Raw genomic sequence first — 12,971 nt, 5'->3', positions numbered from 1 at the left:
AGTCAATAACAATGAAATCATGAGATCCAAACTTTAGCATCCAAAATTTAAAATGGGCCTGCTATGATGGCAGGCTTGGGAGGGTAGAGTGTAGGGTCATGGGATGCATTCTGGGAACATTGGAGAAGGGAAGTTGACACTGGTGGTGGGATTGGCCCTGATTCATTGCATGTCTGAAATCCAACTGAAGGACTCTGTAAACCACAATGGTTTCAATAAAATAAAGAAAATTTAAAAAATTATATTTTCAGTTTGAGACAATTTTACATCCTAAAAAAGAAAAAAAGATCCTATAGAAACTTACAAACCAGTCAAAAAAATTTCAGATAAGTTATTTGAGTTTTGCCTCTGATTAAAAAGCCATGACAGAAAATGAGAACATTTGAAAATTTTAATTATTTAATATTTTATATATACTGACATTTTACCATTCCAAGACATTTTATGCACTGGATAGCAAGAATATAAAAGAATATATAAAAAAAGAAGCACACACTTTTTGTTTGTTTGGGGGCCTACCCAATGGTGTTCTAGCAGGGCTTTGTACAGAAACGTACATTAACTGTGTGTCCTTCAGGTCCAAACTCATTCTTACATGAACGGCCTATTTGAAATTTGGTCATCTACAAAACAATGCACCTGCAGAAATTTAGAACTATTAGGCCTCCATATGCCGCTGAAATTTTCTGAAATCAAGTTACAAATGAACTAGGCCACTTCAAAGTTTTAAATAGCAAGGAAAGCATTCTACTTTCTGTTAGTATTGAGAAGGAAGTTTTTTTTCTTTACAATTAGTAAGATTAGGGGGCTGGAGCTATAACACTGTGGTAGGGTGTTTGCCTTGCACGCAGCCAACACAGGATAGACCCAGGCTTTAATCCCGGCATCCCATATGGTCCTCTGAGCCTGCCAGGAGTAACCTCTGACTATTGCCTGATGTGGACCCCCTCCTGCCCCCCTCCCCCCGCTGCCAAAAGAAATAAAATTTGTAAGGTTAGGTGCCAGAGAGATAGCACAGTGTTTGCCTTGCATGCAGCCAATCCAGGACCCACAGTGGTTCGAATCCCGGCATTCCATATGGTCCCCTGAGCCTGCCAGGAGCCACTTCTGAGCGCAGAGCCAGGAGTTACCTGGCTCTACATAAATAAGGCATATGCTCTACTTCTAAGCCACACTCTCCACTCAGAACTTTGATCTTTGTAGTCTCTAGCTGTTGTTATTTACAAATCCATCTGGATTCTAGTATGTCATTAGTAGAAGTTTCTGGAACCATTGACTTTTTATTTAATTGAAGCAAAATATAACAAACTCAGTTTCTTCCTCTTGACAGTAAATTGTATTTAGATTTTTGGTCAACATAATGGCTGTGTTTCTCTTCTGTTCACAGGCCCAGAGTTTGTGAATACTTGATAAATAAAAATGATGTCTGAGGGGCCAGAGAGATGCACAGTGGTAGGGCGTTTGCCTTGCATGCAGACGGATGGTGGTTCGAATCTCGGCATCCCATATGGTTCCCCAAGTCTACAAGGGGCAATTTTTGTGTGAAGAGCCAGGAGTTACCCTGAGTGCTGCCAGGTGTGACCCCAAAACAAAAACAAAAATAATGTCTGAACTAAATGATGTTAGAAGTGATAGGAATATGTCTATATCAATGTCAATTTTAGGAATTTGGAGAAGAGGAAAAGACAATCTCCACCCTTGCTTTACATTTACTATGGTGTTAATCTCATAGTACAGAGTAAGAAGACAGGGTTGATAAAGAATCCTCATGTTAACTAGCTTTGGCATCTTTAATTCTTCACAAGTTGTTTGCTATATATTTTTGGGGGGTGGGGTGGGGATTTCTAGAACTACTGAAGACCAGGGCCAATCATGTCAGTGTGTGAATTAGGTACTTCCACGTATGAGGCATGTGCTCTAGCTCTTTGAGCTCACTCTCCAATTCTGGTTATCATATTTATATATGTGTTGAAACTTAAGGAAAATAAACCCAATAGAAGAAGCAAGACACTGTTATGAAAATAGAAGCAGGAAACTTATCCAAAAAATAAAATGAAAACTTATTTCAGTGGATGTTTTACAATGTTGGTAACCTCAGCAATAGCATACTGGTATTTTTCTGAGGCGGACTTGAATTCCACCAGATGCTTCTCATAACTTTTGATGGCTTCCTCAAGCTGCGTTTTCTCCACTGCTCCAAGGATGGCCTGGAAGATAAGATCTATGCCAAGACCAAGAACAGCAACCCCAATGCTACCAAGGAGAGAAGCACCAATTTGAGCTAACACTGTGACCAGCTTGCTAATTATGCCTGTTGTGACATTGGAGCCAATGAGTTTAACAGCCACTGCACTGGCTGCAGAAGTAGCTTCTCCCAGGATGACTGAAATAACTTTTTGTACTATTGCAATTTTCTCTGTTTCTCTCTCTTTAATATCCTGAAGTTTTCTGTAAAGGGTTGGCTCTAGTTTATCTTTTAGGGCCTCATCAACCTTTTGTAGTTCCTTTTGGATATTCATCATGGCCTGGATGATGAGATCACAGTTTTCTTTGATAGTTCCATTTCTTTTCATCTCAATGAATGCCAGCTTGCACCCCAAGTGTGTATTTAAAACCCCAATGAGCTTGTTGGTGGCATGATAACTGTCAGATAAGCAATCAAGAAGCTGCTGGTGAAGACGGTTGACTTCCTGCCGCCTCCTTGGGTTCTCTGGGTAGAGGAAGTCACTCTGAGCCATATTTCAGCTATGATTCCTGGAAAATAAGAGAGTCTTTATAATGGATTTGGTCAGAAATAGTTTTGTTTTCTTTTTTCATGCATAGCAGGGAGACAAAGCACTGTCCAAGTAATTATTCACAAAACTCAATAGATTATTTTAAACCAGCAGTTTTCAACCTTTTTTTGTGAAAAGGCACACTTTTTTCATGAAAAAAATAATGAGGCACACCACCATTAGAAAATATTAAAAAAATTAACTCTATGCCTATTGACTAAAGTAATTTTCTTGCATAGGAATCAAACACAAAGAAATTATTTTATAATATTTATTTATTGTTTATTTTATAATTATTATTTAATAATAAAGTATTTTATAATGATTGGTATATTTGTGAGCTGAAGCCACATGTCACAGATGAAACTGGATTTTTTTCCACTGCACACCAGACAGTGGTTGAAAAACGCCGTTCTAAACAATTATGGAAAATTGGGTAGTGGAAATAATCTGTTGATTGTCAAGGCAATACATTTTGTTGGAGAGAATTCTGAATAGGAGGGAGATAACTGATTTTTAAGTATCTGATTAATAGAATGTTTATTTGATCTGATTATGATTGCTTCCAAGTAATTTTAAATAGCATGCTTGAAACACACTGCATTTTGAAACAATTAGTTCCTATTACCAGGATTTCATACTTTTGCCAACCAGTTGCTATCATATTGAATAGATATGCCTTATTTATAGGCAAATTATTAATTTAATAAAAACGCAAGGTTTGGGACTAGAGCACTATGCGCTTAGAAATAGCTCCTGGCTTGAGGGACCATATGGGATGCTTTGATAGTTTGAAGCGGGGTCCATCCCAGGTCGCATATACAAGGTAACCTCTCTATGGCTTGTACCACTTCTCCTGCCCCTGCTTCAGATTCTTTTTTTTTTCTTCCTTATTTTTTTTATTTTTATTGTAGCCAAAGTGAATTACAAATTTTTCACAGTAATATTTAAGGTACATAGTGACAATGAATCCATTTGTTGTTTTCTTGTGGGGGGGTCACACCTGGTAGTGTTCAGGGGTTACTCCTGACTCTATGCTCAAAAATAGCTTCTGGCAGGCTAGAGGGACCTTATGGGATGCCGGGATTTGAACCACTGCCCTGCATGCAAGGCAAATGCCCTACCTCCATGTTATCTCTCTGGCCTGAATCCAGATTTCTTGAGTTTGTTTGTTTGTTTTGGTTTTTGGGTCACACCCTGCAGCACTCAGGGGTTACTCCTGGCTCTATGCTCAGAAATTGCTCCTGGCAGGCTTGGGGGACAATATGGGATGCTGGGATTTAAACCACCCACTTTCTGCATGCAAGGCAAACTTCCATGCTATCTCTCCGGCCCCAGATTTCTTATATTAAAATTTCACCCAGTGAAAAAGTGGGACAGAGACTATTTAAAATAAAGTGTTTTCCATCTTAAAAATGAGTAAGTTATTTAGAATGGCCTATGCTCTGGATCATTATTAATCTAAGCTAAATAAGTTTGGGAAGAAGATAATACCCTTTCACAAAATCCTAAGGACTCTGCTGAAGGAGTACATCTGAAAATGAACAAAAGATTTGAACTCTGGCCTGAGTAATATGCTGAGAATAAGAAGGCTTGTTCTTTTGAGTTTATTGGGTGAAAAGCTTGAGTTTCAGCCCAGAGAGAACAATGCCATACAACATGCATATTGTGTGTAGGCTTCCTTGCACTTCTGATTTTTTTTTAATTCTTGGAGGAAAGAAAAATGAGATTCCTTTATATCTACATGAGATCTGACATGTTTTTTTTTCTGTAATATACAATGTTCTTATTATTTTGAGCCCTCTCCTAAGGTCATGACTATTACAGGATCGTTAAAAGTATGGGAAGAAGGAATAAAGATTTTTTTTTTACGAAAGAAAGTAAAAACAAATATGATTTATCCTTCAAATCATAGATAAAATTAGAAAATAAATGGGAGGGCCCGGAGAGAGCACAGCGGTGTTTGCCTTGCAAGCAGCCGATCCAGGACCAAAGGTGGTTGGTTCGAATCCCGGTGTCCCATATGGTCCCCCGTGCCTGCCAGGAGCTATTTCTGAGCAGACAGCCAGGAGTAACCCCTGAGCGCCGCCGGGTGTGGCCTAAAAACAAAAACAAAAACAAACAAACAAAAGAAAATAAATGGGAAATAGAAAGTAGATTATAACAGCAATTACTTTAAGTTGCTAATTAAAGCATTACATTTGGTTGGGGAGATCAAAGTCCATCTGGTTTAGAAAAATAGTTGTTAAGTGCAATATAGACTCATAAACTTTTCAATTCTTGTAATGAACCTTGAACCTTACATATACTACCAAAGGCTCAAGTTGGCCCAAGTATTTGGCTCAAGTTGTCAGGTTTAAAATATCCTTTTATTATGCTTTTGTTATATCTGGGATCAAAACCAGGGCTTTACACAGGCAACATCCTTTCCCTCCTTGCTCCCCCTGCCTGGTAGTATGTGGGTATTCTCTCCCCTAACTCATCTATCCCACCTGAATTCAGAACTGCCCACACCTGGAATGGGCGGGTAGAGGAGTCTGCAGGGGGGAGAGAGAGGGGATAAGAAGGAGTGTAAGAGAGAGAAGCAGGGGAGAGAGCTATCATCATCAGGGATACAGCATCAGATTCAGCATCAACAATTGAGCATCATCAGAGAAGCAGCAGTAGTGGCATCACCAAAGGGAGTTGGTCAGCCTGGAAGCCAGTTAGGAAGCCTGGTAAAAGCAGCTGAAAGGGAGACAGAGGCCTAGAGAGCCTAGTAGGAGTAGAGAAGTAGCTGCTAGGAAAAGGCTTGGTATAAGAGGCCATGTGAGGAAGTGTGCGTGGCAGTAGGACTGAAATAAAGCTGGCTGACTCCTGGAACTTCATCTGACTGCCTTGTGAATCTCTCTGTCCTCACCCTGCAACCTTCAGACCCACCAGACCATAGGGGCTGTGGGAGCCAGGTCAAGTCCAGAAAGGCCTCACCATCCCCCTACCAACAATAGGACTCTTTAATTTATATTAAGATAACAGTAGTATACAGCTTACTCTTGGCTCTGTGTTCAAGAAACACTCTTGATAGTGTATGGATCAAATGGGCTTGGCACATGCAAGGAAAGCTCCTGAGCTTCTGTACTGTTTCTCTGGATTTTAGATTTTAAAAAAAATACACTGGTGCTCTTTACATAATTAACTTTATGATGTTCAGAAATTATTCTTTAATTTTTGATTCATATTCAGTCTTCCTGTACACACTCTTGACAGATTTCCAGAGTAGTACTCAGAACATAATTCAACTTAAATTTTTTTGCTGAAGGCCCATCAGATTTTTCACTCTTCAAGTATTAGATATTGGTACTGTGCATGAGGGAGGTCCTAGGTTTGATCCCCAGAACTGAAAATAATTTAGACGGGTCTCTTATTGCATTTAACCATTATTAATCTAAGTAAACTAGATTCTTCAAATTTTGGGCTGCAAAATGCAAACTACCAGCTGCATATTAAGGCTTTTATTTCTGTTTCTTCTTATAGGTTTCCATTAAACCTCTTCTTTTTTTTGCTCCAACTTTCTAGATGTTATCAAATGAAAACTCCTGTTTTTGACTAAATTCAGATCTCCAACTACATTCCTATTCATATACTTAGAACTCAACCCTAAAAATGCAGAAACTATCAGGAAGCTTTCATTATTCCATTTTATGATGGTACTAGTTTCCCAAAAAGGCACATGGTTTTGTTTACCTTGAAATAAATGTACAAACAAAAGAATTTGCCTCTGGTTGCAAATTTCAGATGCTTCCAAGTAGTTTCTTCCCAACTAATTATTTTACACAATTTGATAAATTAGTTTTAAAATGTATTTGGAAGTTTGGCTAAGACTTTCTTTTTGTTTGAAAAATTATAAAGACAATGCTCCCTCTCAGACTATAATTTTGGTGGGGTAATATTCTCTAGTTATTTCTTGGAGGGCAGGATCACATCTGGAAATTTCTAGGGTAAGTCCTGGATTGTCCATCACAGTGGTGCTATTGCTTGATGCAAGGCTGGCCACATGTGAGGTAGGTGGTTTAACCCCTATAATGTCTATCTAGCCCCTCTCATTTTCTCTTTCATATTGAATATTTACTATTAAGTTCAAAAGACCAATGAAGGGTTAGGGATATGACAGAGGTAGAGCTCTTTCCCTATATGTATGGTGGTTTAATCTGCACCAGGTTTAAATCTTATATTTTGAAAACAAGGAAAAAAGTTGAAAAGGCTGGTGCTAAATTCAATGAGATTCAATGAGATTCAATGAGAACCCATCTGAAGCTAGAATCTTTGTTTCCGTTCTAATTTCCTAAGACATGCTGATCACTGGGGCTATTAAACATTTTAACTAGGTTGCAATGATACAAGTAGATAACATGGGAAAAATAATCACCATAGCAGGTCCTTTATTATGATTTGCATGTATTACATGTATAACTTATCTGGCTTGTTAATTAAAATTGTTTCACAAATGACCCTAGGTATGACGACTATTTCCTGTGGTTTATTAATTTTTATTTTGGAGGTCACACCCAGGAAGCAAGATGCAAAGCAAAAATATTACCCCCCCTACTATCTCTTGAATCCTGAAGTCCCCTTTCTTAAAGGCTGTAATTGTTAGTTAGACATATTTTCAGTGTTTTTACCAATAATTTACCAATTATTACCATTGCCTAAGAGGAGTTCTGGACCATATGCTTTCTTCAGTCTTACACATTTTCGAGGATAATCTTTGAAAATTGACTTTAATTTTGGGGGGTGGGGGTGGGCCACATTCAGTGGTGCTTAGGGGTTAACTCCTGGCTCTGTGCTCTGAAATCTCTCCTGGTAGGCATGGGGGACCAGGGGATTCAAATGGAATTTAAAAGACCATCCATCCTAGGTTGGCTGCATGCAAGGCAAACAACCTACTGCTATGCTATCTCTCTGGCCCCGACTTTAAAATATTTTAACAAAAAATTGATGTTAAAGTTCTGTCTTTTAAAAAGACATTGTTTATTTTGGGGTCATACTTAACAGGGTTGACTCCTACCTCTGTGCTTACTGGTCACACCTGGCAGGAATCAGGAACCATTCGTGGGATCAAACCTGGGTCATCCTGTGTGTATAAGGCAAAAGGCTTGCACACTTTATTATCTAAAAAGTCATTTTAAAGGTGCTGGAGTCATAGCATAGCAGTAGGGCATTTGCCTTGCACACGACCAACCCCAGATTGACTCTGGTTTGATTCAAGGCACCCCTGAGCCTGCCAGGAGTGACTTCTGAGCACAGAGCCAGGAGTAACCCCTATCAACACTGGTTGTAACTCTCCCAGCAAAGTCATTTTTTTTTTTTTGGGTCACACCCAGCGGTGCTCAGGGGTTACTCCTGGCTGTCTGCTTAGAAATAGCTCCTGGCAGGCACGGGGGACCATATAGGACACCGGGATTTGAACCAACCACCTTTAGTCCTGGATCGGCTGCTTGCAAGGCAAACGCCGCTGTACTATCTCTCCAGGCCCCCCGCAAAGTCATTTTAAAGACACCTGCAAGTTACTGACATATTGGAACCATCATCACTACTGGGTTTATTTAGCACTGCTGGTTCAGTATCCAGACAAATAGACACCAGCATGTAGATCACCTGCACCTTTCTCTCACAAATGGGATTTGTCACCAGTTAGTAACTTCTGTCAGTGAAAATTCACTTCGGATGGGTTCTGTTCCTGCAGAGTTGGTGTTAAGCTTTTCTTGTAAATTTAATTTAATTTTATTGAAACCACTGTCATTTACAAAGTTCTTCATAGTAGGATTCCGGACATACAATGAATCAGGGCCAATCCTACCACTAGTGTCAATTTCCCTCCCCCAATGTTCCCAGAGTGCATCTTATAGCACTACCCTTTGCTCCCTGGCCTGCCAGTAAAACAAGTAAAAAACAAGTAAAAAAAGTTTAGATTTCTTGATTCCACTGTTGTTGACTTTGACTTTGATATTTAGTTCTGTCTTTTTTTTTTTTAATCTCCACCAATGCACCTGAGACCATTTGGCTCCTGACCTCTATCCTGAGCCTGTATTTGTTCCATAGCAGAATGCCTTATGGGTAGGGACAAAACTAGTTTTAGGCCAAAGGTTTTTTCCTATTTCCCCAACTTTTGCTGAGCCTATGCAAAAACAAACAAACAAACAAACAAACAAAAAAAACTGCCACTATATTTTTTGTCTTTAGACAGGGGCTCCCACCTTTTTAGTAGTACCTTGGGACACGAATTACTTATATTTCTACATTTTTTCTGTAAAATTCAGAAGGGGGAAAAAGAGGTTCGTTATTGTGGTTTCTATTGTAGTTCATGAAAGCTGTTCCAGAAAACTGGGCAAGCTGATGTGGAATCCTGGCCAGTAGATGGAGCTCTTGGTCCCTACGCCCCCATTTCTCACCAAGAATGCTCCAGCACCCCTGCTTTCTGGGCTGTGCATAGTAGGTCAGATTGTATTTGATAGAGTTCTGAACACTATTTGGAAATGGCCTCTTTACTGACATATTTCACAAAAATAACAAAAATTGGAGGGTTCTGATTCCAGGAATCATTCTAGCATGTAGTAAGAGATTGAAAAGGAAACCGACTAGCTTTAGGTGGCTTTCGTTCTCTTCCTTCCTCCCTTCTTCCCTCCCTTCCTTCTTCCCTCCCTTCCTTCTTCCCTCCCTTCCTTCTTCCCTCCCTTCCTTCTTCCCTCCCTCCCTCCCTCCCTCCCTCTCTCCCTCCCTCCCTCCCTCCCTCCCTCCCTTCCTTCCTTCCTTCCTTCCTTCCTTCCTTCCTTCCTTCCTTCCTTCCTACCTTCCTTTCCTCCCTCCCTGCCTCCATCCCTTCCTTTCTTCCTCCCTCCCTCTCTCCCTCCCTCCTTCCTTCCTTCCTTCCTTCCTTCCTTCCTTCCTTCCTTCCTTCCTTCCTTTCCTTCCTTCCTTCCTTCCTTCCTTCCTTCCTCCCTCCCTCCCTCCCTCCCTCCCTCCCTCCCTCCCTCCCCCTTCCTTCCTTCCTCCTTCCTTCCTTCCTTCCTTCCTTCCTTCCTTCCTTCCTTCCTTCCTTCCTTCCTCCCTTCCTTCCTCCCTTCCTTCCATTTTTTAGCCACTCCTGGATTCTCTTAGGGGTTATTCCTGACTGCACTCCGGAATCACTCCTGGCAGGGTTCAGGGACCAATCCCAGGTCAGTCACATGGAAGGCAAATGTGTTAACCCCCTATGCTGTGCTATTGCTCAGGCCCTAAGGTGGCTTATTTCTTATTGAAGTAAGAAATAAAAGCAAACATACACACAAACCCTGAAAAGGTACTGGTTACATAAAAAGATCTGACTGCTTTTGTGAGTTAAAGTTGAGCTTAGATATCGAGTTGATTTTTTTTTTGGTATTGTTTTTGAGTCATTCCTGATGATGCTCAGAGGTTACTCCTGACCCTGCTCTCAGAATTTTGACAGGTTCATATGAGGTGTTTAGGATCGAACCGAGGTCAGCCACATGCAAGGCAAGCACCCCAAAACTACTGTACAATCTCTTCAGCCCAAGTTAATAGGAATTTAATGAGAGAAATGGTCATTGGCATGGTTAGAGGAGGCATCATGGATAAATAAATGTTTATGTGTTTTATTAGAACATGAAAAAAGGGACCGGAGAGATAGCATGGAGATAAGGCATTTGCCTTTCATGCAGAAGGTCATTGATTCAAATCCCGGCATCCCATATGGTCCCCTGTGCCTGCCGGGAGCGATTTCTGAGTGTGGAGCTCAGAACATGAAGAAATGAAAAGATTTGATAAAACCTTCAAAAGAAAGCCAGCAGTACTATGATAGACATTTTGTTAAAATGTCAGAATTCTTTTTAAAAGGTTGCATAGTATAAGTAAAATGTCATCTTATATTAATTAATTGAAATAATTTCCCACTTTATATTTTAATTAAAACTTTTTGTTTTTGTTTTGTTTTGCTTTTGGGTTACACCCGGCAGCACTCAGGGGTTACTCCTGACTCTACACTCAGAAATTGTCCCTGACAGCCTCAGGAGACCATATGGGCTGCCGGGATTCGAACTATGGTCCTGCATATAAGGCAAACATCCTACCTCCATGCTATCTCTCCAGCCCCAGTTTTATTAAAACTTTAAATTTTTTTTTTTTTTTTTTTTTAGTGAAGCAAGATAGTCTTGAAACTTACTTAGATGTGAGGGGACATAAAAAGAGGAAGCATGTATTTAAGAGAGAACACAGGGTCTCCAGTGTGGTAAAAGCAGAGGCATAGAGACAAGAACATTACAAATTCAAGGGAGAATACAAGCTTGAAGAGCAAGCCAGTTTAAAATAATTTTATTGATTACATCAAATACTCAATTAGCCATCTTTGCTTTAATTTAACAAATCTCCAAAGGCTATACACTCATTACCCTGAGCTTTTGGAATCACATAGTTTTTTTCCTCCATATATTTCCATGGACTTCTCCCTAATATATATTAATTTCTTACATTAAAGCTTCATAATTGTTGTATAACCACAGGAATTAAGTTTTTAATTTATTTTGATACATTACATGGTATACTCCAAACACTTTTATACTTCCACCAAAAATAAAGTTGTTATTCTGGGATATATTTCAAATATTGATTTGGAGAACAGGTTAAATTTCAAAAAGGTTAATTTTTGCTATGTAGAAACACATACTGAAAATATTAATGATAAAACAATCTGGTGTTCAATATTTACTTCTAGGTAATCTGAAAAGCAGAGTAGAAGTAGGTTATATAGGAAATATAATTGATTGTTTTTGATCATTTTGAAGCTGAAGTATTGGTACATATGAATTTATTATATTATTATCTCCAGTTCTATGATGTTGGAACTTTTCCAATAGTAATAAAAAAAGGAAAGAAAAACTTGACCCCTGTCAAGTGCTAAAGTTTAGCTGTTTGTACTTTCTGAAGTTTTCTATTTCTCTTGGCTGTTGCTTTCTTCCACTTTTGCATCATGGGTCTAGTTGTCATACAAAGTTCTCATAGTTAGGAGTATAGGAATAGACTCTAGATAATGCCAGGAGCTTTTCAGAAAAAAACATCAGGTGCTGACTAGTTGTGAGGTCACCTTTTATTTATTAAAAAAAAAAAAAAAAGAAATGACCCCATGGACCAGAAAATTAGTACAGAGGTCAGGGTGCTTGCCTTGTACTTAGCTGACCCAGGTTTGATACCCAATCCTTGTGATGGTCCCCTAGCACTGCTAAGAATAATAATACCTGAGTTCAGAGCCTGGAGCACTGATGAATGTGTTTGCAAAACCAAAACTCAAGAACAACCACATTGCCCACCTCTCCAAATAAAGTGACAATACACTCATAAGGTGATCCTGATGATAATGTATTTTCTAAGTTGTAATTTTCTGATCACAAAGTGGAATATCAAGGTCATTCAGCATTTATCAAATGCTCACTTGGAAAACCTCTACTCTATGAAAGTTTTAAGAGATAGTAGAAAATATTCTTTGTGTTTAAGTAGATGAATTTATTTAGAAATCCAGAAATACTATGGTATTTCATGCAGTACAACTTTTGAAGAAGTGTAAGTCAATATAAGTCATATATTTTTGCTATTTCTGAATTATACACCTACTTTTTTTTTTTACAGACCCTGGTCTCAGTTCACATTAATGCAGAGAAATATAATACAATGCTGCAATTTTATGAGTGACACATTCACACGGGATTATTTCATCCTAACTCTAAATTTGATGCCTACAATGCTTAAGGACTTCATTAGTCCATGGCACTATTAATTTTCTTTCTTCCCTGGTGTCTTCAGAGACATAATCAGAAGGAATCTTCCCTGGGATCCTCTTAGAGAGCAAAGTTAATTTGTTACTTTATTATATTTATGAGTAGACTTCAAGATTTCCCAAATAATATGGAGAAATTGAGCATTCTATCATCATTACTGAAATATTCATATTACTTACCTTGCTGGCTTCCTGACTTTGGTGACCCCAGCTGTTGTTTGAGAGCGTAGTGAATAGCCTTTTCATCAGTTTTTTTTCTGGAAGTTTCTGATGGAATGTGCTGAATTACAAGCTTTGCTAGTCTCTGCTGGGTCCCTCTGCTCGTCTCTTTATAGGCAATTTCTGCATGGCTACATTCTCAGGATGATTCTGTTTTCTCTATTGAAAAATTAGTATAA

At 39.1% G+C, this 12,971-nt stretch overlaps 1 protein-coding gene across 1 annotated transcript; it reads right to left on the bottom strand.

Annotated features, from left to right (window-relative positions):
* Positions 1-2,060: 2,060 nt before the first annotated feature.
* SMCO3 (single-pass membrane protein with coiled-coil domains 3) lies at positions 2,061-12,768 on the bottom strand. The gene is made up of 2 exons (XM_049783704.1): positions 12,754-12,768; positions 2,061-2,754 (listed from the first exon to the last, which is right to left on the bottom strand). Exon 2 carries the CDS (start codon positions 2,736-2,738, stop codon positions 2,061-2,063), a length of 678 nt encoding a protein of 225 aa, XP_049639661.1. The 5' UTR covers positions 2,739-2,754; positions 12,754-12,768.
* Positions 12,769-12,971: the final 203 nt, after the last annotated feature.

Source organism: Suncus etruscus, chromosome 11 (assembly GCF_024139225.1).
Source record: "Suncus etruscus isolate mSunEtr1 chromosome 11, mSunEtr1.pri.cur, whole genome shotgun sequence".
NCBI classification, from domain to species: domain Eukaryota; kingdom Metazoa; phylum Chordata; class Mammalia; order Eulipotyphla; family Soricidae; genus Suncus; species Suncus etruscus.
Note: the sequence above shows the minus strand (reverse complement) of the source record. Positions and strands in the feature narration are given on the sequence as shown.

Coding starts and splice junctions, on each gene's coding strand:
- SMCO3 (XM_049783704.1), bottom strand. CDS start 2,738: ATGGCTCAGAGTGACTTCCTCTACCCAGAGAACCCAAGGAGGCGGCAG.